Raw genomic sequence first — 23,757 nt, 5'->3', positions numbered from 1 at the left:
CGTGTATATATAGCAATATATTATACATATACGTGTTGTATACACATAGTATCGAGGGGAGAGAGACACGTGTACACACATATACATAAACACATACACACACACATACACACATTAGCCAATTTAAAACACGAAGTAGCCAATTTTAATTCTGAGAAAGAACAATGGGAGGGAGGGAGGGAGGGAAGATTTCTGAGGAGTAGAATCATGAGTACCGTGAAAGCAGGAGAGAAAAAAGGTAGAGGAGGAGTAATAGTTAATAGCGATTAGTGAACACGAGCGTCCAAAAGACGGGCCAGTCCTTTTTTTCTTAGATTTTATATACGTGTACAGGTCGCGCGCGAGGTCAGTTGGCATTTATAATCGATGCGTACGCGTGGGAGGAAAGTGCCGGGAAAAGAGAAGAAAGATTCTTTTCGTCCTGATAATCGAGGATCCTATGACGTTGGGAGACACATCCCTAGATAAAAATGTCATACTGCGAATAGAATCGTCCTCGAAGGGACATGCCTCGACGATGTCATTGTAGAAATCAGATGAATGATGAATCGAATGACCCTTGATTGGGAATTGCGCAAGGATATCTTGATGAAGATATAGCTTTTAATCGACAGGACATGTCGCTGCGAATAGACATTTACTCTTGAAAGACTATCTCTCGAGAACGTCATCTTAATAATGATACAATTATTGCTCCATGAGTCGAATAACCCTCGGTAGAATATTATTCGGCGAGGCTATCTTGAGGAGCGAGAAGACTTTTTGTCCTCTAATTCCAATCGTTCTCGATGAGATATCTCTCAAGGATGTCGCGCAAGAACATTCAATCCTTGATCCGAGATCTTTCATCATTACAAAGATATTGCGAGTATGTCTGAAGGTCAGGCGGAGTGGGAAGTTCGCTTTGAATCGAATTGCCACTGACGAGATATTGTTCGAGGATTTATATCTTCGACGAAGAAGATATATTCGTCGAGATAAAATGTCGCGCAATCGATTCTCTTTCCGACTGGCGGAAACTCGAGAACTTTTCTTCTTGCGAGAAAACGCGTCGTGAGATGTACCGTTTACCGAAGCGTGAACCGAGCCTCGTGCGAATTAATCGATCATCGCGAGCGTTGAGACTTTATCGCGACTCTGGCGAAACTCTTGAAATTTGCGACAGATCTGCCACGAAGAGGAACCGAAAGAAAAGAGAAGAAAGAAGATCGACGAGTCAAAGAAGTCATCGTCGTCGTCATCGATTCTTCTCAATAGAATAATTCGACAATTCGGAACTATTAGAAGGTCTGTAACAAGATGAATTGCAGCGAACGATAATATATAACGGGTGGCGAGATCGTGCATTCGATCGGCACTTTTCCTCCCCAATGCGTCGGCATTAATAAGATAACGAATTAATTTCGACCAGCATTCGCTGAGAATAAAGACTAGTAAATCCTTGATTAAAATATTCTTCCTTAAGCGGAGAATAAGATGAAGAAGAAGAAAAAAATAGGTGCAAACTTGAATAAATGCACGTGAAAATTTGGGATCAAGGAAAAGTGGAAAAATTGCGACAGTGAGTTATAAACGCGAAAGAATTTAAGATTATAAATTCGTGGAAGAAGCATATATATTATATTATTGATAGGAATTCTTTCGAGCACTTTCGCTGCTTCTGAAAACTTTAAACGTTTAAAAATTAAAAACGAGGAAATTTACATTCGCGGAGTTACAGGCGAATTTAGAAAAAGCGCAAATTTTCTTCAAAGTAATTTCGACTCGATCGGCTGTGAAGTCGACACAACAATGACAAATTCGAAAACTGAAAAATCTCTTAAAGGAATTAAGTTTGCATTCGATGAAAATTAACACCAGCGTTGCGAAAATGACGAAAGAGCATCATCTTCATAATCCTTCCGCGCTTATCGACGACTTGCTGTCTCAATAAGACAAAAAGAATTCGGGTCCTGTTTTTTTCGCGAATGTCATGTTCGCTTGTTCTCGTCTCAAAATTGAGATTTCGAATAGCGAGACTCTTTAGATCTCAGGTTAGAAAATAAGAAAAGAAGAATGTCCTGCGAAAAGACAGGACTTTTTTTGCGTTGTCTCGTGTAGGAAAAAGGGAGGCAGAAGTATGCGCGAATCATGTATCGATATTCAACGACTTTGTCGCCGGCCGATCTCGAGAATCTCGAGAATCTCCGTCTTGGCGACACGATAATTTTTCCCTCGCTTACCTCGCGAACGCGAGTTTTCCTCACGCGATTCTATCGCGATTTATTCCAATAAACACACTGCCGACGTATGCGAGCGCGACGGTATCAATATGGGAAAATGAAAGAGAAAGAGAAAGAGAGAGAGAGAGAGAGAGAGAAATAAATAAATAAAGACAAAGAGACAGAGAGACAGATAGAAAAAGAACAAAAAGAATGAATATAAATACGAGGATTGAAACCGGGATTTAAACATTTTTTTTTAATTTTGATTTTCTATACTAATTATAAGCACGCGAAGGAATTATGCTAATTAATTGTTATAATATAATAAAATTAAGAAAAAAAAAACAAATGGTTAAGATGGACTGACGTGAAAATCTGAACTTGTTGATTTTACGTCCAGTTTCAATCCTCGATAGAAAGGAACTACGGAGGATCGAAAGACGGAAGAGAGCGGTGGATCGAAGTCGTTTTTATATAGATAAGCACCTCCGGTATTATTTCTGATTACGTTGTAAGCGCCATTGCCGTGCGATTCAAACTCAATACGCGAATCCTCGACAATCTCGTTACGATTAAAAATCTCGTTGCAACAGCTATAAATCATCATACAAGAAATAGTGCGATAAAAATTATTTGTCAATAAAATTGAAATCGCACCTAATTTCTTTATAGTTTTTAAAATATTTAATATTAATAAAATATTAAATATTTAATACAAGTTGATTGACCTGCACATAGATACAAAGATTATCGTGAAATTTACATTGACGTAAGTAATTAAAAAAGTAAAATAATACTAAAAGCTATTATTTTTGTTTAATGCGAATAATGATAATAATAATTCATAGTATTATAGTTATCTTACTGTTATAATTGCTTATCTTTGTCAAATATTTACTTAAATATCTAATTCGTCATACTTGATTGACGCGATTGTCGAGAATCGTCCAAATGCTTTCACTCTCACATTTTATCTCATTATAAAACAATGTCTCTTAGGCCGATTTTATCAACATCGGTTCAAATTATATCTTCATCTCTTTCTCTAATCTGAAAGAGAAAAAGAGACGAAGCTATAATTCAAACCGATATTGGTGAAATCGACTAGGGATATAAGAGTTAGAGCGCCGAGACATAATAAAATATCAAAAGAAAATATAAATGAGACATCCAAAAGTATCAACACATACACACACAATAACTATCAAATATTATTAATAAACAGCAGCACAATAAACTTATTGTCAGTATTAAAACATAATAACTATCAAATATTATTAATAAACAGCAGCACAATAAACTTATTGTCAGTATTAAAACATAATACTGAATGAATAATACGGAACGAATAATAAGAGAAAATAAAATTATAAATATTACGACAACAACGAAAACTCTTGCAATTGTATTTTTTGGTATGCATTATTTTTTAATTTTATTTTATCAGTAATATGAATGCAAAAATACCTTCGTGAAATGTAGGAAATTCCGAATTCCAGAACGTCAAATTCAGCAAAATTGCATCATTTTTTCTCTAGTATTTTGTTTATTTGATTTTATTATGTCTGGCGTCCTTAACTTGGGGATGACCGATAGATGTACAGAAAGTTGAAAGAGAGCGCACGGTACATATTATTACGTTCTGAGTGTGATTTTAGATTAAGAGATTTTTAGATACATAGCTAGTAGTAGCTCTGATAACACACTCTGATGAGAAATATCTTTAGAACAAAATCAAAGGAAAGTGTAGGATAGTAGCGCAATTTAGGAAGATGCGTTTGGTTCTCATCGATTAAAAGAAAACACATAGGTTCTTTTTTTTTTTTTTTTTTTTACGCAGATTCGCTCGCGACGATCGATTGAAAACGCGTAAGTTAATTATAGCCAATTAATTAAGTGGTTAGAGAAAGGATGTGTGTGTCTACGAAAGAGAGTATGCTAAGGCTTTCAGATCGAGAAAGCTTCTCCGATATTGATACTCTCGTCGATTATATAAAAAATAGAGATTATCAGCGTCTGCTTGTCATCGCGACACAAAACGTGTGCAAATATAAAATGTCTATCTCTCGTAATAGTTTAATCATAAGTTTGTTTCATAAAAATATTTTTTGCGAAAATATTTCTCCTAATTTTTCTTTATTTCACGCTTTTTTAATCGACCAAAAACATTTTACGCAAGAAATGTATCTATTAGTTATAAATTTGGATTTCTTAAATTTATTAAATTTAACATTAAATTTATTAAATTTAACATTAAATTTTTTTAATTTAACATTAAATTTTTCATGCATTTATTGCATTTATTTATAGACCCGAAATTTATTTTTTAATTATAAGAAAAGATAATTGGGAAAAATACTTTCTGGAGCAAAATCTCTACTTTCTTTGTGAAACTAATTCAACTTAAATTGTAGAAAACTGCACAGAAAAAAAGTAAAATAAAAAGATGAATTTTATTGAAATAAAAATATATTTTAATGATAAACGTAGACGTGTTGAAAAGGCAAAATAAAAATTTAAAAGACTGTAATCATTTTGAAAAAAATAACATCTCTAGAATTGAAATAACATGTTTGTTTAATTCGCAAGGACATCGCCTGACATCGATCGAGAACACGGATCGTGCTTCTATTTAATCACGAGACGTATATTGATTCGAGAATTTCAACGAAACGAATAATCGAAAGCGCGTTCTTTGATCCTCTTTGAATATTTCTATGTTTAATATGTAGATACTTTTCCTGCATACAAATATACACACCTTCCGCTGTAAATCTGGCGATAACACAACGTACACGTACGATTATAGCATCGTTGATAAAGACACGCAATCGTCACTGCACGTTTTTATTGTAATAATATTAATTTGGATACCTGTCGATACAAACTGCAAATAAAACATTACATATTTTTTCATTAGTGATGTCACAAATGTTTAACACTGCAGAATGCTCGATAATGCAAACTTTAAATCCCTTTAAATCGAGCCCTCGAGTGTAACATTGAAAGGATATCATCGCATATAAAACAATCATGTAATAATTTTACCTTGAATATGAAATTTCGTTGTACGCGGCGACAAAATTGTAATTTGTACAAAGTTCTATGCGATTTATATGTGAATAACAGTATACTTCTGTACAATTATGTGATTTATAAAAGTCAGTATACATTTTTCCGTAACAACGTTGAGTTTTCGCTTCTTTCGTCCGAGATCCTCCTCTGTAATTATTATAATAACGTACCGTATCGTCTTATCATTTTCGGGGTATGGCGCATATCACGCTTCTCTCATTTCGTCACTTGTAAATAGATTATCATCATATTTATATCGTGTACATAAATTACAATTTATCAGCATATTTGTCGTGATTGCAGAATATGCAATAATGCAGTCTCTTTATTAAATGTCAATAATTTTAATCTAAAATAAAGAAAATTGTACAAGATTCTCTGTCATAAAAATATAAATAATAACAGAAAAACAAATTAGAGTTAATTCACAGAGATATTGAAATACATACATATATATATATATATATTTAGGTAATAGTTTATAATCAGGAAGAAAGATCAACTTTTTTTTTATGTTTTCTTTGTTTATTGTTTTGTATGTAAATTCCTGCTTGGGAGAATTTTTAATGGACTTTGCGTCGTCTTTTGAAAGACCGATAAATAAATTCTATGATCTTAATGTATAATCAAAGTTGATCTGATAAAAACTTAGTTTCAAAATCAACAATTTTATTAATATATTGTATATTATATTGTATATCAGCGAAAAGTGTCCGACATATTTAGCTCCATACAATATTTTTATAATAATTATCAAGTCAATGTACGTATCATTATCTCTTGTGCAAGTTTGGCTCTAATTTGTCTTTGTGTTATTATCTATCTATATTGTATTATTATTATCTATAAAGATCAGTTAGATTGAAAAGATATCGGTAAATAATATGACAAAGAAATCTGCTTAATTTTATGTATTTCAAAGATAATACTCGATTATTGTACTTGGTTATCGCGATATCAAATTTAATATTTGATTTATATCAGAGCCGAAATGTTTGATCAATGATTCCATTACAAGAAACTTTATTCAACGTGTATAAACGTTCCTTCGGAACTTCAATCCGGATACGATTCAGGCATAATATAGAGATTTGTGAGCACTCGGATACGATAATAAATAAATGATCAACGTACACACACACACACACACACACACATACACACACAGATACACATGTACGCGTAAACGCGTGCTCCACTAATCAGCAAGTACTTTAAATTGTAGTTAGGAGTGACAATTTTCATTTTTTCTCTCTTCCGTATTTTTAATTGATAATTAATAAGAGTAATGGTCAAATTCAGTTTTTATTTGCACATATATAACTATATATATTTTTTAATTTAATTCTTTTAATTTTGATCTTTTTGTGAGAGATTTTTGAGAAATTTAAATAGCATTCAGTTTCAAAATATATCCTTAAAATTATTCTTGAATTATATATTTGAAAATAAAAATTATAAGATCATTATATTGACGTAGTAAATATAATTTCATTTTCATTCAATAACTTGTTGATTGTTACAATTTTTTTAGGCCGCATAGTCCATATTGTTCTAATTTTTTACTATTTAATGACAAGAATTGAGGAAAAAGCATGAGTGACTTTTTTTATAAATTTTTAGAGATATAATTCGTTACTGAGAAAGACGCGCAATTCGAAGTTTTCACAATGTGATTTGCAATTTTAACTCAATCAAGAATAAGCGAGCGGAAAAGATATCAAGTTAAGAAAAAATTGGATACGTATGTGTTTTGACATGTGTGTGAAAGTAACGATTGAAATCAATATAATTTAGATAATTTCAATTATTTTCATTGAAATAAATATAAAATAAAATTCTCTAATTTAGAATCAATTTTTTTTGGAAAATATTTTAATATTTTAAAATGAATTTGTTAATAGAATAACATTTAGTAAGATAATCTCGAATTATTGTAATTATTCTAAGTCCACTATTTATTTTAGAAATATCCTCTGAATACGAAGAACTTATAATACTGTAAATAAAATTAAAAATTATTAATTTTAATATTATATTCACGTCTTGAATATTATATCGCGAACGAGGGGATGATTTTTCCGCTCGTAATAGAAATTTTATTTTGCTTAAATTATACTGATTTCAATTTCTAGTGTAAAAATTAAAAAACTAAAGAAGAACAAAGAATATGCGATTAATGTTTCCTATTAAGAGTAGATAAATAAATTTTCAACGATGAGATTTGTAAATATGTAAGTTTACTCTAGTTGATCAGTCAGGTATTTCATTTTATTTCGATATTAAAATTAATTGTGCATTCTTATTTGTATACGTACTTGTGTGTCCTCTTACACACGCATACATATAGACGCGTATTGCGTTTGAAACACGACATAGGCGCACACGCATCTTATTGACGTTCTTCTCGCAATGGGAGAACCAAGATAAATTATGATACCGGAGGCTAGGTGATAAGATATCTACGTTTTAGAAATAATGAGTAATTAAGTGACAGAAAAACATAAAATAAATAAGACTACATATATTCCACTCTAGCGAATATATGCTTTCATTATGGAAAGTGGTTGGCATGAAAGATGCACCGAACAATAAAGTTGCTACGGAAGAGAAAGAGCAAAAAAAAGTCGAAAGTGATGGTTCTCTTTTTTTTTTATTTGGCACAATCCTGTATGCACATATACCTAATCCTGCATCTTCTTCCTCTCCACATTTTTATTCTTAGCTTTTTTAGCATTTACTTAAATTTTAAGTTAGCGTTGTTCATATAAAAAGCAAGCACGAATTACTCGCCTATTAATTGATTTAATAAAAATCGATTAATCTGTTTCAGCTTCCATTTGCACGTTAATGTCCCTTGCACTCTCATTAGCGGAAGTTTTATTTTTATTCTATCACAGCAGAAGAAGCATTACAGATATAAATTTCTATACCGTAAACAAATTTCTCTATCGTGCGATAAAAAAAATAAATCGAATAGCAGAGGTAATTATTTGATGATTACTTCTACACACGATTCTGTTGCCGATCAAAAAGGTAGCGAGCGAATAATATTATGTCTGGTCGACGATCTTTTTTTTTTAAATTCGTCAAAGAATTCGCGGATTTGTACAAATTGTAAATAATTTGAATCTCTCGCGACACATATAGATATCCGCCGATAGCGTATCTTAAGAAATATTTGATATCTTGCAGAAAGTAAAAAAAAATTTATTTACATTCCAATATAGAATTATATTATTGATTTGTTGACATCTCCAAAGTGAAACTAAAAACTTATGGAACTAAGAATTATGTCGGAGAATAAAATTCCAATTATGTATATCTTTATCTGCGTTTGAGCGAATTTAATAGTTGAAAAGTTCTTTCAAAACAATCATAAGAATAATGATAAATGAAAAATTCCCAATAGTAGAAAAATAATGTTTTATGAATTTCTAATGATAAATTATATGTACAAATAATTTATCGCAATCTTGCAGTCAAGAAGAAATTATAAAATTTGATTTTACGATGTGCTCGCATTTTAAATATGTATATGTATATTTTTCTAGAAAAAAAAAGCACACGAAAATCATTAGATCGATATTCGGCGGTTCTGTGTGGACTATGAGATGAAATAAAACGATTTTTGTCGCCTTCCTATCAGTAGTATAATCGTAGCGGTCTGAGATAAAATTTTGATGACCTGTCGTTAGTAACTATTGTATAAGAGGCCTTAATATTATCACGTTTACTATACGAGTATTATTACACATCGATACAATTTAAGTATGGTAGTGCGTACATAGATGAATGAATATGTAAAGAAAACCGACTTAAATGTATGATATATATTATATATATATACTCAGATCGAATGTGACTTCGTTCGATTTTTCGTCCATTTCGCAATTGTTAGATAAGTTTTATCATTTTTTTTCAAAATATCACGATATTAGAAGTATTAAAATTTAAATCTACTTTCCTTTCGTCAAATTGTAATAAAAAACGCAAACGCATTTATAGTATTTTAAATTAAAGTAAATATTTAAAAAATTAATAATGATAAAAATTCGAAAAATTTCACTACTAATATATCAAATTTCAAAAATTATATATGTAATTATTTACTTAATTTAAAAAATTTAGTTTAATTCTTTCAATTTTGATCTATTTAAAATGTCACTTATTTCACTTTTTGTATTATTTTTATATTTTTTAAAATATATATTTTTTAATTTTGTTATTACTTCAAGTTATTTTTATCATAGAAATTTAATACTCCATGCTGATAACTTGTCATTTTTATGAAATACGACTTTTACCAATTCTTCTAAAATTCTTTTGATACTGATCGTGAAAGTTCGAGGATCAGCAAGTATTAACCAATCGGTTGACGCAAAGAAATCGAAAAGATACAAAAGAAGCCTTTATCCGTGCATTTGCATACGAACCATAAAACAGCATACAAACGAGACATTGTACGTGCAATCGTGCGTTTTGCGAGCTGCATTTAAAACATCGCGACGTATAGATCCGTAAAAAAAAACTACTATAACAAATATAATAGCTAAAGCGAGCAATTTCAAATTTAAATTTTTATTTCTCTTTGATATATTTATACAAAATGTTGATACATAATAATTAGTACATAAATTAGTAAATGCAAATTAATGTAAATCAACATTTATCATTAATAAAAACAGAAATACAAGTTTTGCAGAAATGTGTTACGCCATTGGCGAAGCGCGACAGATTTATGCAAGAATATGCAATAAAGATTCTGTGGGCCAAGGACGATTTACATAAAAGATTTATCGTGACGACTAAAGAGGAGACAACAAGATAATCGCGACGAGGAATATTTTTCGAAAAAATGAAACAAGTTCAATTTGCCAAACCAAATGTAATCTCAATTTTTAGACCAAAAAAATTTTTGAAACTAACGATTATGTCGAAGAATAAAATTTCAATTATGTGTATGTTTAACTGCGTTTAAGCAAATGTAATAGTTAAAAAGCTCTTTCAAAACAATAAATGGAAAAATTTAGAGTTGCACGTCAAATAAAGCAAAGTTAAAATAAAAAATAAAACAAAAATAAGACAAAAAAATTGTGTGTAAAATCGAACGAAGTTACCTTTTATTATATGTATGTTTTTTAAAGAGCATATTAACAGAGCATTTTGCAATTCGGTGTAATCTACAAGGTGTTCGATAATAGGCTTGTTTGTCATACATGTGATATTTTTTTGTCAAAAATTGAATAATTTCTAATTAATAAGAAAAAATTACGAATGTTAAGACATTTTTAGAATTTTATTTTATATATATTGTATATATATAAAAGATTAGAATTTTAATATAAATTTAATCAAAACAAATCTCTAATATATATATATATATATTCAATAAATTATTATTGTAAAATAATAATGCTATTTTCCTTTCAACTCTTAAATATTCTATATAAATATTAATCAGAATTTTAAAAACTGTAAAAAATGTTTGAATTATAATAAATTTAAACACTTTAATTTTCAACAAAGTCTTTCGCTCTATTGACAGACATGCTTATTACCGAATACTCTATACATACAAGCGAGGACGAGCCCAACCGACTGTATAAACACTCAACGATTCTTCGGAGGATTTCGAGGAGATATTTCGTACCTTGAAAGTAGCCCGAAGCCTTTTCAAACGTCTTAACGTTTGAACGATCGCGTAGCTGTACATAAGTAGAAATAGAATGTAGATATTCTTTGCTCTCGCAAAAGACACGCATCGCTCACGGTGCGCTCGAGAGCTCTCGTGGATAGAAAAAAGCGAATAATCCAGATACTTTTCAACGATTAGGCGTGCCCGCGAGCTGGAGGGGTCTTTCTTGCAATTTTGTTTTGATCTTCCAACCTCGGGCAACGATCGATCCTCGATATGATATGAAAGATCGATCGTCATATATTTAAAATGCCAAGGTTCGATGAATCGAATTTCAAGAACGGCTTCTCGCGACGTGTTCTATTTTTTCGCGCGAACGATATACGTGTAGAATAGTAACGCCGGATTTATTAAGATCGCTGATCGAGCTGATTCGCCTTAAACGACGCGATAACGATCGAAAGAATCGAGATCATCGCCAAATTGTAAGGCGGTTGTAAGATATGTATTTCAGAGACGCTTCGTCGGAGAGTGTGCCGTTATTTTTTATAAATATTACCGGATCTCTCGGACACAAGAAACGCGATTACGCTCGATCTTTGATCATCGATCCTCCGATTTCATCTTCTGTGTGTCTCTCGTTCTTGGTGTTTCGTGCGTCCTGTAAATAGAGCTATGTAGGACTTGTCTGCGATGCTCTCGCATTTGCGAATGCAAAATAATGCAATCAATTATATAGCGATATATTGATTTTTATTTATGGTGTGAAAAATTATGCTAATTCTTTTAATGTAAATATTTTAGAAAATAATATAACAAAATTAAAAAGATATAAAAATTAATTAAAAATTTCTCAAATATGCGAGATAAAATTATTAATTACTAATTAATAAATTTGAAATAATAATTATCTTATATACAAAAAATCAATTATAAATCAAATATAAATTTTCTTAATGTTCAAAATTATTTATTTACATAGATAATAAACCATATAACTGTAAAACTAATTGCGGTAGTTAGATAATTAATGATCAATTATTTAATATTAATGTACTTTGTGGAATTAATCGCGCGAGAGCATCTTCCTTAATCACGGTCAGGATTTTGTAGATTCGCATCCGTGATTGAAAAACTAATAAATGAATTTCTCGGTGGACTCGTGTGTCTAATTATTATGTACGGTTAAGACCGGTGTAGTTAGCACGACTTTGTAAATAGGAATTGACGATCTTTGGTAGCGTATACTCGTGCATGTAAAATGGTGTAAAAACGAGTACGCAAACTCTTTTTCAACATCTAATCCTCTTTACGGATAATATTCGTATGTGTACATCTCTAACGGAGTTCTCCTTTCTCAACGTGTCGAGACATCACTATTGTATTATTATACGTAGAAATTTGTCCCTCTACGATTTAGTCGATATGTGTGCGTAATATGTCAAGGGCCCCCTTAGAATTGGCGCACATTCGCAAATTTTGTTTAAGCCAACTCGGGCCCGAACCACTCTAAACTCACGGCCAAAATAACGTAACTTAGGAAAAGCTGCTGCTGGCAATGCCTTCTTACACATTGTTACACACATTCCACATACAAATGTGAACACAGACATACACACAAATGTGCACGGATAATTAAGCCTGCCCAATAATTAAGCGAGTTTCAACAAATTAACTAATTAATTGTAATTTTCCATTTAAAGATCCTACAAATAATATACACAAAATGTTCTAAAAAATTCTTAAATATATTAAAACTGTGAATAAAATAGCACTGTAGAAATTTTACACTAACAATAAGGAAATTTCGTGATACTGTATGCTGTTTAAATTACACTGTTTATAAAATTAATTAATTATCTCGACATTTGACAACGGAAACATTTAACCTCCCGATCCAATGCTATGTATCGCGAGCGAAATCGATTTTGTCATGACACGCGATTAATTATGGCAGTCTATCTATACACTAATGTATAATGTTATAAATGGCATTTGTCTCCTTTCTTTAGCCGATTCGATTCGAGGCGAATTCCGAACGCCAATCGCTCGCGAAGAGGACCTCGTAACTTTCACGAAACTGCGCGAAAACCGCTGCGATTCTGACGTAACGTTAAAATATATTAAAAGGAAGAAAATATTTCGCGCGCAACAATAAGAGATGGTGGCGAGTGAAACATGTAACATACATATATATTGTACCACGCAAATTTGGAGAATGATAAAAAGAAGATAGAGAGATTAAAATAATACATAAACAAATATATATCTGTATAGATATGTAGAAAGGCTGATCTCCGCCGTGTAATTTTTGTATTTTCGACGACTCACGAAACAGCGACGCCGATGAGAGAGATTGTAATAATAATAATAATAATAATTATTATTATTATTATTATTATCATCATCATATTAAACAGTACAACTCATCGCGATGCTGTTATATTTAATATACATTAGTAGAGTTCCAGCACTATATATGGACATTGTATAATATTAGAATGATGATTATACATCGGAAAAACATCAGGAATAAAATAGATAGAGAAGCGCAGCGGTTCTTCACTGATTTTTTGACGAAAAATTACGCAAGAAGTCGCGAAATTTTAATTCGGATTAATTCGAATTAAATGAAAATAATAAAGAGCGAAAAAAATTTTTTTTTTCGTAATTTTTATAATTTTGTTCAACCTAAATATAAAATTTCTTTTAATCTAAACTTAAAAGTACATAAAATACGTAAAATTTTTGTCGGGCTTTTTTTTTTACATAAATTTTAAATTTATATTTGTACTTCTATATTTTAAATAAAAGCATTAGATAATTATTATTTTAAATAAAAGACTTGTGTGCTCTCTCTAGATTAAAAGAAAAAGTAAATTTAAAGCAGTATAAATACATTTTTCTGATAAGAATTAACATTTGGAGACCAGATAGATATTTCTTCTTCGTATTTTCTATAATGTACAGCAATTATATTGTAGCATAGAAAAAAAAATAACATATTACATAAAGTATTATATATTCCGACTGAATAATATGGCAGGAAAAGTATCGATGCCGATAACATCGCGAGAAATTATTTGGCGATAATGCATCTTTTCGCGAGCGAAGACGTCACGAGATATTCACTGTACGATCTCTCGATATTATACCGTAGATTATGTCGTAACACACGTGATATAAGATTCGATAAGTCATAACGGAGATGCAATGTACTCATTATGTAAATAGAAGACAAATTGTAAAGAGAAACAAAGTGAAAAAAATGTAATGTCGATGCCTATCACAGTTCTACTTCTACGTAATGTAAGAAAAGAAGCAACCAATCACTGCTAATCGCTATATTACTAACGACTAAATGCAGTTTATTCTATCTGTATGTGTCGGTTCTGATTGGACATAGATTTTGTATCAGTCTTTTCTCCGTATAATGGTGTATAGCCGATGAGAGACGATCGATTTCGAAATTCTCGAGATACGATTTTTCGCGCTTTTATTTTTATCAAAATTTTGTTATTATATCGAATATTGAATATTTTCAATGTATTCAATGATATAACAGCAACAAATTTTTCTTCATATTATTGTAGTAAAAAAATATTAGTACTAAATTATCAGATTATCAAAATTGATACATATAAAGTAAGTATAATTGTTTGGTTATTTTTTATTTTTAAAACATCAAAAAGCAATTACATTAATAAATTTAATCAAATTGAAGAATTGATGAATTATAAAATTTATATTATTTACATATATTAGCAATGTAATAAAATGTACAGAAAAAAATATATCTCTTAAATTCTTGTTTGCGCGATATTATCGAGTCTCACGAGATCGATCTCTCAAATCATAGATTCAATCGTGTCTTTCACAATTAAGTAGATTTTATCATGTCACCCTCGGCGATCGAGATCATGCATTTCTCACCGTAAATGATTAATCAGCTGTCCCGATTAATTTACAGCTGTACAATTTTTCTCACAGAAATTCAGTCAATATCGAATCTTTACCACGAAATAAGATTTGAAATTGGACGTTTTCTTCGCGATCGTGAAAAATGAATATGCCATCTCGATCGTCGATCGCGACGGGTGTCGAAAATTCGTCGTGCACATGTCATAGATGTGTCTACGCACTATGTGTCAGGGGCCGGCTTCGCAAAAATTATGAAAAGAGTACAATCTTGGATAAATAATACTATCTAAGAGAGAAAGCATTTCGCGAAAAGATATTCTAATAAATTATTAATACTGGATTAAAGAATTTAAAAATCTCTCTTAAAGGTGTACGAGTTTTATCAGATTTAATTTATTCATCTAAGATTAAAACATTGGCTCCTTTTTCTCCTCCGAAAACAAAACGTAGATTCAGTTTCAATTTTCTGATTTTCAAAATTTCAAGAAATTTCGTAAATCGACGAATAATATTTTCTATTAATTATTATTTGAATTCAGATGTCGATCGCGAAAACGAAATCGGTCCCGGACATACGTTTCTTCTGGTACTAGTTGTAAATCTTCGTGAAGGAGATCACGTCTAAAGATATCGAATTTTCGAGCCAATTCCGACAAATCGAGTGACACACTTATCTGATAATCCCGTTATTGAGCAAATGTGATTAGAGTAATTGAATTTTGTCGAAACAAAGCGAACTGCCCTTTTTGTCGTTTGGTTCGTCGGAAAGGCAAGTTTTTCTTGAATGTTGATCGATCGATCGATCAATACTTCTCGATATAATATGCACATGCATCGCTGTAGAGAGCCGAACCTCACTTTTTTGGATTATCGATTATCGCGAATCGAGTCGAATCATTTACGAGTCGCGTCGCGAATGACGTGAAATCAAAGCGTAAATTTTCCGAATTAAGAAAATAGATAATTTGAGACATTACGCTGGAATTTCGGCTTAATTCTCGATTTCTCGTTAAAATGGTTTCATGAATTATTTGTAGTGTCAAACTTTTTTTTTATTAAATAGAAAGAAAGACAAAATTAACAAAATAATTTTATAAATAAAATTCAATATGGTCTTAATTTTAATATTCAACAATTAACTAAATTTTGTCTATTCATATCATTACATTTTATTTCATAAAAGTTACACAAACATGATTTGTGATATATTCTCATGAAAAATAGATTTTGAGAAAAATTTCCATTTAATCATGAACTTTGATGTATTTTGAATGTAGCAAACGAGAAATTAATCGAACGTCCGGCAATCGCGGTATTCGGCCTTGAGATAAACGTGACAGCAATGAGACAAAGAAAGAAAGACCACACAAAAGAAACACACAAAGTATTGAAGACTGGCAATCAAAACTATTATAAGCTGATCGAACGCGCAGATTTATTGCAGTGGCCGGCACGATCGCGATCGATGACCAATTTCGTAATGGCACGTTTACACCACACGATAGTGTCGCGCGCAATGTAATGCATCGATTAAAAAATATATTAGAGCTGGAAGAAGTGAAATCGATGATTATTGAATATATAAATCAATTAACAAATATCAAATAATATTTGATCGCTAAATAAATAATAAGAATAATCAAAGCATTTATCAACAAAATAATTAGATAGAATTGTATTGTAAAAATTTTAAAAATTAGCAGACATTAATATATTTTATACGAATCGATGTGTTATATGATCTTGCTTGAGAAAATCATGCAATGTAAGCATCTCATTTTTATTTCACGATCGCGAAAGAGGCCACGACGAAGACTGTTCCTTTCCTTCCGCGTGATCGACCAAGAGGAAAGATTAAGTCCGCACTTTTGTAGATCTTAATGTACAGATTATCGTTATTATAGCAAACCATCAGAAGTGACGAATATCGTCATTTTTTTTAGCTGTCGTCTATTTCCACGTAAGGACGCCGATCGTGCCGGCGAAAAAAAGATGATAGATCGACGCGAGAAACATTAAAAAGAAAAAAAAAGAAAAAAAACGCGACTCCAGACACAAAATACAGTTCTCCCTCTAAATTAGACACGGACCGTATGCGTATGTACGGTCGGTTTTTTCGAGTGAAATTGCGCGTCTAATGTAACACTAGCAAGTAGACATAGGTAGGTACCTGCATTTCAAGAAATTAACATGCTTGGATAGATCCTCAATAAATCGTTATACATGTTTTGATAAATTTCGGCACTTGTTATTGCTTCCCCTCCCTGTTTTCAGATATCTGCTTGTTGGATAAATTATTTTAAAATAATAAAATTTGACACGCAAGATTTCGTTCGAAAGAAACCTTGCCATTTTTTTCGTCACAATTGTAAAAATTCTACAAATATTCAGTGAATTAAAAAAGAGAGACAAATAAAAGAATTCATTAAAATGATAACTTTTTGACTAAACTAACTTTCTAATTTTTTTCTGAAAAATAATTATTTATATTTATAATTATTAATAACAATTGTGTAAAATATTTCTATTTTAAAGAGCTTTAGAGAAATTAAAGAAATTAAAGAGCTTTATTACAACAGATGAAAGAATAATAAAAATGCTCTAACGTCAAACGTTAATGGTTCTGCATTGTATACGAGCATCGCTATAATTTTCCAATTTTCCGGCAATCGACACCTCGCGCACAGATAAACGATAAATTACTACATCGTGTACAATCACGCATGCAGATTCTAATCGTGGCGTTGTCGGACGCCATAAGTTAGTCGATTAAAGCAGCGCGACTTGATAGCGTGCGTGTCCGGGAAACAACCGAGAACCGACTAATAATGTCTAATGAAACTGTTTGCAATGTTGATTAATGATAAGGAGAATAAGCGAACCGCAGATTGCACGTAGGCAGCCAAGTATGTACATACATAATCTGCCTAACGTAAAGAGAACGAATCCTTATTCGTTTTCGGAAAACTATACTTTTCAAATAATCAATATTTTATGTACAATTTGATATTGAAACAATTTTCTAGAGAGATAAAATATTAGCACAATATCTGTGCCATTTATCTCTCTAGAAAGGCTTACGTCGCTTATACTATTAGTAAAAATATTACTACATTATTTTATATGTATATTTATTCGATTTACTAAAGTATGCTAGTTAAAAGAAGCAAATTGCTTAATGTCTTAGATAACAATTTTGATAAAAAAATATTGAATACTCTTTGTCTTTTATGTCTTTAGATTTCTAGTTTCTTCTTTCTTTTCAACGTTCACATATACAATCAAGTTTTCGGATTTAAATTTATCAAACACCTACACTGAGTCGCAACAAATTGTCATTAATATGAATATTTCTTCTTCAAATATAGTCCACGATGCAACATTATTTTCAATCCGTAACCTATCATTTATCAATATTTTTGTATTGACGAAACAACGGGTTTCCGTGTCGTATGTGACGTAAGCCAATGTGTTTACTGTCAACACGTGCTCTGCGCGCGAGACGGCGCGGCAGTGCATAGCGCAATGGCGTCAGTAGCGCAGCGAGCGCATTGCGCGATGCATTCGCTTCCATCGCTTCTCGCACTTGAGCTGCGTGTTCACTTGTTGTGAAAGAAAAACATGTTGATCAGTATGATAATCTCAACATGTTTATGTAACTTAGCGTTAAAACAATCACAACAAACTATCGGCGTCAATTGCGATATTAACTTGGTTAGTCTTTCACGTGTAAAATTATCTTGTATGTCTTATTAAAAAATTAATAGACAGAGATATTTTCGACAAATTTTTAAATGAGAATATATTTCACAAATGTAAAATAAAAATTAATATAAACTGTATTTTAATTAAAATAAAAACTTGATTTAAAAGATATATAAGAAAGAAGTTTCGAATCAAAAGATATGTTAATGTTGCCTATTAACATAGTTGTAAAAAGTGTGAATTAAGATGTGTATATTGCACAATTTGAATTCATTTCTATCAATAATATGAATTAATTATTCGTTTCGATTATATATATAATAAATATGACGTCAAATAAAGTTTGAAGACACCCATATATTACGAGATTTCTATATGTTACAACAAATTTTTGCATTTTTTACAGCTTAAAAAAGGTAAACGACTTTTTTAACAAATTTCATTAAAGAACAGGTTTGTTATGACACATCTAGCCTTAATAAATTGAAGCGGTTTTAAGTCTCGAGAGAAACCACTTGAAAAGTTATATATACCTACCTATCATTTTATAAATACGTGTATATCAATTTGAAGATCGAATTTTAATGTGAAGTTTTTTCTTAAGATATTCAACTTATATGAAAATTTAAAAAGCTATATTTATTTAATAAAATTGTACAAAATATACGTCAGTTACATAAGAAATGTCTAGAATCGCAGAAATAATACTAAAAAAAATACTTTTCGTAAATATATATATATACAGAGAGGCAATGTTAAATATCATCAGAGAATCAATTTTTTTTAAAATTATAGTTTATCTGAAAAAAAGAAGACTCAAAAAAAAAAAAAAAAAAAAAAAAAAAGATAAAGTTTAGCAAGTTGAAATCTTATTTCGGTTTTAAATTTCGTACCGAACAGTTCAATCGACTACGGGCCGATCGCATTGCATCGCAATGCGTCGTCGTAATCTGCATCCTATGCAGATTATGCGTACGAGTTGCAGTTTCGTTCGAAATGTTTTGCGCGCCGATAAGAGCAAGAGGCGGTCTGTCAGACATGTTACCGTGAAGCGACGACGCCGAGAGGCGAAGCTACCGACGACAGTGATGTAACGGTGGAAAATAAAGCGGTGACTCGCCAGTATATGGATATTGGTACCGTGCGCTCGCTCGCCCGCTCACGCGCGCACGCGTCGACACGCGCGTCGGTCCGCTGTCCGCGTGGTGCGCGCGTGTAAGCCAGGACTTTCTACAATTTTGGCCGGCAGTTTTTGGAAGTTTATCGACACGTGTGTGCGTAGATACGCGTATACCGTTGTCGCGAAGTACGCCGACACGCGAGCGATTAGTCCGAAATCGCGAATCGAGTTACTTTATCTCCGGATTACACTATTGTAACGTGACTTACTTTTCTAATACAACAACAATCGCTACGTGGGATTATGTACGAACCGAATACAATTTAAGGGTAAAAGAAAAAAAGTTACTCTCTGAAAAGAATGTAATTAATAATTTTTACTAATATACACATCACGTTATAACAAATACGAAAGAGAATTGATATTAAAAATGCAGTTTGCAAAAAACAATTCTTATCTGAATAGAAAAGTAAAAGTGAATGTCACAAACAAAAACATTTATGCGTTTTTTCTACGTATTGATATAATTTATATTTTATATTGGGATGTTTTTTTACAATGTAAATTTTTAACAAATATTTTTGCTAGTGAATGGTAAAATACGAAAACTTTGTAACAACGTATAATATATTTAAAACTGATTTTCTGGCTCTCGGATCGCTACACGTTTTTTTTTCTCTTTTTGTCCGGACAAAATATTTTGAAATGAAAACACTAGCAATATAATATATTATCATTGAATACTATTCTTCTCGATTGTCTATTATCTTTATTCGTATGATTTTATTGCATTAAAATAGACAAATATTTTTATAATATTTTATAATATTTGCAAATTATAAAAAGAATAAAAAAGAATTTATGAATCATTTGCAACCTTTATAATATAATAGTTTTGCCAAAACATGTAAATCATGACATAAATAATATTTAAAGCTTAAAAAAAGCTTTAAAATAATCTAAAAAATAAAATCTATGAAAGAAAGAAATCGTGGATTTAAATGGTGGACGAAAAATTATATCAAAAATTTTTAATTATTATTTATAAAATTTATTTATAAGAAACTATATGGGAAAATAAATAAAAACGGTCTATCAAGTAACAAACGCGAACAAGTGAGACTTTGAGTACGACTTTGAGTAATCTAAAAAAAGCTTGCAATGCGCATCATATTCTATTTTTATTATAAGAAAAACTTCTTGTGTGACAATCGTCAATATTTATAAATCATTAATTATAATCATTTCAAAATTATTAACCATTACATTATATCAGATGATTATTATAAAAAATTATATTTATACCTAAAATTAATATCTGACAAATAACTAAAACAACACTAAAGTTCATATTTAATTATAATTGATGATATGGTGAGATTGATAAATAATTGATTATAATTGGTAATTGACTTGTTATCAGCATACTTTTATATTTTTCACTTATTTTTATTAATTTACATATAGATGTAATAGAAAATTGTTACTGGTTTTTAATAGGTTTTTATAATTATTCACTTTTTTATTTGTAATTTTATTAAAATTCCAAAAAAAGTAATCTTTCTCACATTAATTCAATTTTAATTCAATTTTATCATTTAATCCTGATCGTGTGATTCTCGTCTCGAAAAAAATAAGATAAGTGTTTTAATTCATTGTACAGAATATTAAGATAAATAGGGCGGCAAGGCAAAGCAAATTAAGGCGAACATTAATTAAAATGTTGCAAGCACGATCAATTAGTCACGCGATTAAAATCTTAATTGCAAACGCACTCCGTTTAAAACGGCAAAAAAATGCAGCAGCATTTTTTCATTTTTTCCATTTTAACCTACTTCAACGTACAACGTGAGCAAGTCTGAATTTTCGATGAATAACACAAAAATAAAACGATAAAAAATTTTATAAGAGCAAAATTACGAAACGAATGAATGCAGTGCGATTGGAAAAGAGTGGATTTTCGGCTCTGAAAGAAATGACGCCTATAAACAGCGACTTTCACGGGACAGGTTTTCACGAGCGCGACCAGGATGACGAGGAGGGAAGTGATCGACGAAGACGCGGACGATGTCTCGAGCAGAGTAAGAAATTGCAACTACTTGATGTGGTGATCGAGATCACTGTCGGGATCGATCGCTGGAATCATGGGTAACGGATCGTCCTGCTGCGCGTATCGCAACAAGAAGGTACGTGGATAAATATTTATTATCAGTACATTATTGCAAAATACACGCATGATATATCATTGATAACGAATATTTGCTGATGCTTCCTGGTGCTCCTAAAAGATGGCAGCACACTGTCTTTCTCAGAGCTTGCGTTAGAAATTTTGAAAAGTTTTATATACATATATATATATACACGTATCAAAGTATCAAATATGTCTAAATATTTATCCGATTTTCTGTTGAGATAAATTCAACATAACACGTTGCGGTCTATTCAAACATTGAAATTTTCTGAAAATCTTGAAAATGAAATGCACGATTATGTACAATTTTTCTAAGTAAATTAAGTTTTTTCGTAATTTTCCTAAAAATCCTAAAATCCGTTGCAATATATCAAGTAATAACGAGCTTTGTAGGACTTTATAAACAATTAACGATTATTAGCTAATTTAATCGAATTCTTGTTTGTTTTTTTTCGCAATTCCGTAAAAAGATGAGAGAAGGACGAGTGTTATATAAAGGCCACTAGTACATAACTCGTATAGTTATTACTTTTTTTCACAACGAGAGGAGAAAGAGAGAGAGAGAGAGAGGAATCTGCCGTTGGCACCCGCAGTTAATAACGTCCGATTGCGCAATCGGTCGATCGGCGTCGTTAGATCTATCGATGTGCGTACGTCGAAGCAAAAACACGCGTTTCATAAGGAGAAACGACATTGCGAGCCTGGAAAACGGATACTCATGAGAAGCGGGATATAAACCGGGCGCGAGAGGGAAAGAGACTTGGTTTCTTCTTTCTTTCATTACGATAAATATCGTGCATTTTGCAACTGTTGCGATTGCGCGCGCGATGGAACGGGCACGCGGCCTTCGAGACGAGAATAACGAGTAATCGTCGGATGTATATTGATTTGTCTCTGAAAAAGATGTCGTTAACTAAAACGTGTCCTCTAAAATCTCCTTGTTTGATTTACGGAACGCTTAAAATTGCCGGCGGTTGCAGCTATTAGCATTTATAGTCCTGATATTACGATCCATTCGCGTATAAAAGTATCGTATAAAAGTGGCTACATTAAGAGTATAAAATCTTTTTGCGATAATAACAGAAAGATATATATATATATATATATACTGAAATACTTCTTATTAAGTATCTTCCTTTTATACACAATTTACAATTTATATCTATCTCTCTAGTTTAATACGTAACAGATTTAGATTTTATTTGCAAACAGTTTGACAGTTTCTTTTTTTTTTTTTGCAATATTTTATTCGTGACATTTCTGAACGATAGGTAAAACAAAAAATGAGAAAAAAGCGTAATAATTTATCACGCGTCGTATATCAAAGCTTCGGTTTTCTCTAGAAATTTTTCCCTCGCCGTAACGCAATTAACTTTGAACAACTGTTCCATTAACCCGCTAATAACACTGGAGAAATTTAATGTCCGACGATAAAACCCGTTTATAATCCCGTTACGACACTTTTTGTTTACATGCCTGCAATGCGTTTATGACGCGGATGATATTTACGGCTTATCGAAACCGCATTATACTCACGATATTCTTCGTTTTTGCGATCTTTCAGTATCCTTGTACTACGTTACACTCACTGTCCTTTATTTAATTAATTGGCTATTTTTAAATGATACTAAAGTATACCAGAGACACACTATATGGCAAATTTTTTTTTTAATTATAAAATTTTAAGTTTCTAAAATTCTTAAAATTTTTTTTGAACTAAAATTTCCATAAAAATTCATAAATATTCCATAATAACATTCACAAAATTCACACAAAATGCGTAGAATTTTTTTTTCAAAATATTTATAAGAAAAAAATCTTAAAATTCAAGAACTTTATATATTATTACAATTTTCAATTTTTTCTTAGAAAAATGAATAAATATATTAATCCTTTCGATCAC

The 23,757-nt window shown here is 31.2% G+C and overlaps 1 protein-coding gene and 1 long non-coding RNA gene across 2 annotated transcripts in view; one reads left to right on the top strand and one right to left on the bottom strand.

Annotated features, from left to right (window-relative positions):
- LOC140665183 (uncharacterized) overlaps positions 1-23,757 on the bottom strand; it is an 85,561-nt gene that overhangs the window by 57,320 nt on the left and 4,484 nt on the right. The gene's annotated exons all lie outside the window — the stretch shown is intronic.
- Sarm (sterile alpha and armadillo motif) overlaps positions 19,707-23,757 on the top strand; it is a 104,844-nt gene continuing 100,793 nt past the window's right edge. The window contains exons 1-2 of the mRNA XM_072890958.1: positions 19,707-19,992; positions 21,673-21,849. Of these exons, the coding sequence (XP_072747059.1) occupies positions 21,808-21,849 (42 nt within the window). The 5' untranslated portion in view covers positions 19,707-19,992; positions 21,673-21,807. The remainder of the gene's footprint in view (positions 19,993-21,672; positions 21,850-23,757) is intronic.

Source organism: Anoplolepis gracilipes, chromosome 4 (assembly GCF_047496725.1).
Source record: "Anoplolepis gracilipes chromosome 4, ASM4749672v1, whole genome shotgun sequence".
NCBI classification, from domain to species: Eukaryota; Metazoa; Arthropoda; class Insecta; order Hymenoptera; family Formicidae; genus Anoplolepis; species Anoplolepis gracilipes.
This window is presented reverse-complemented; position numbering and strand designations above follow the sequence as displayed.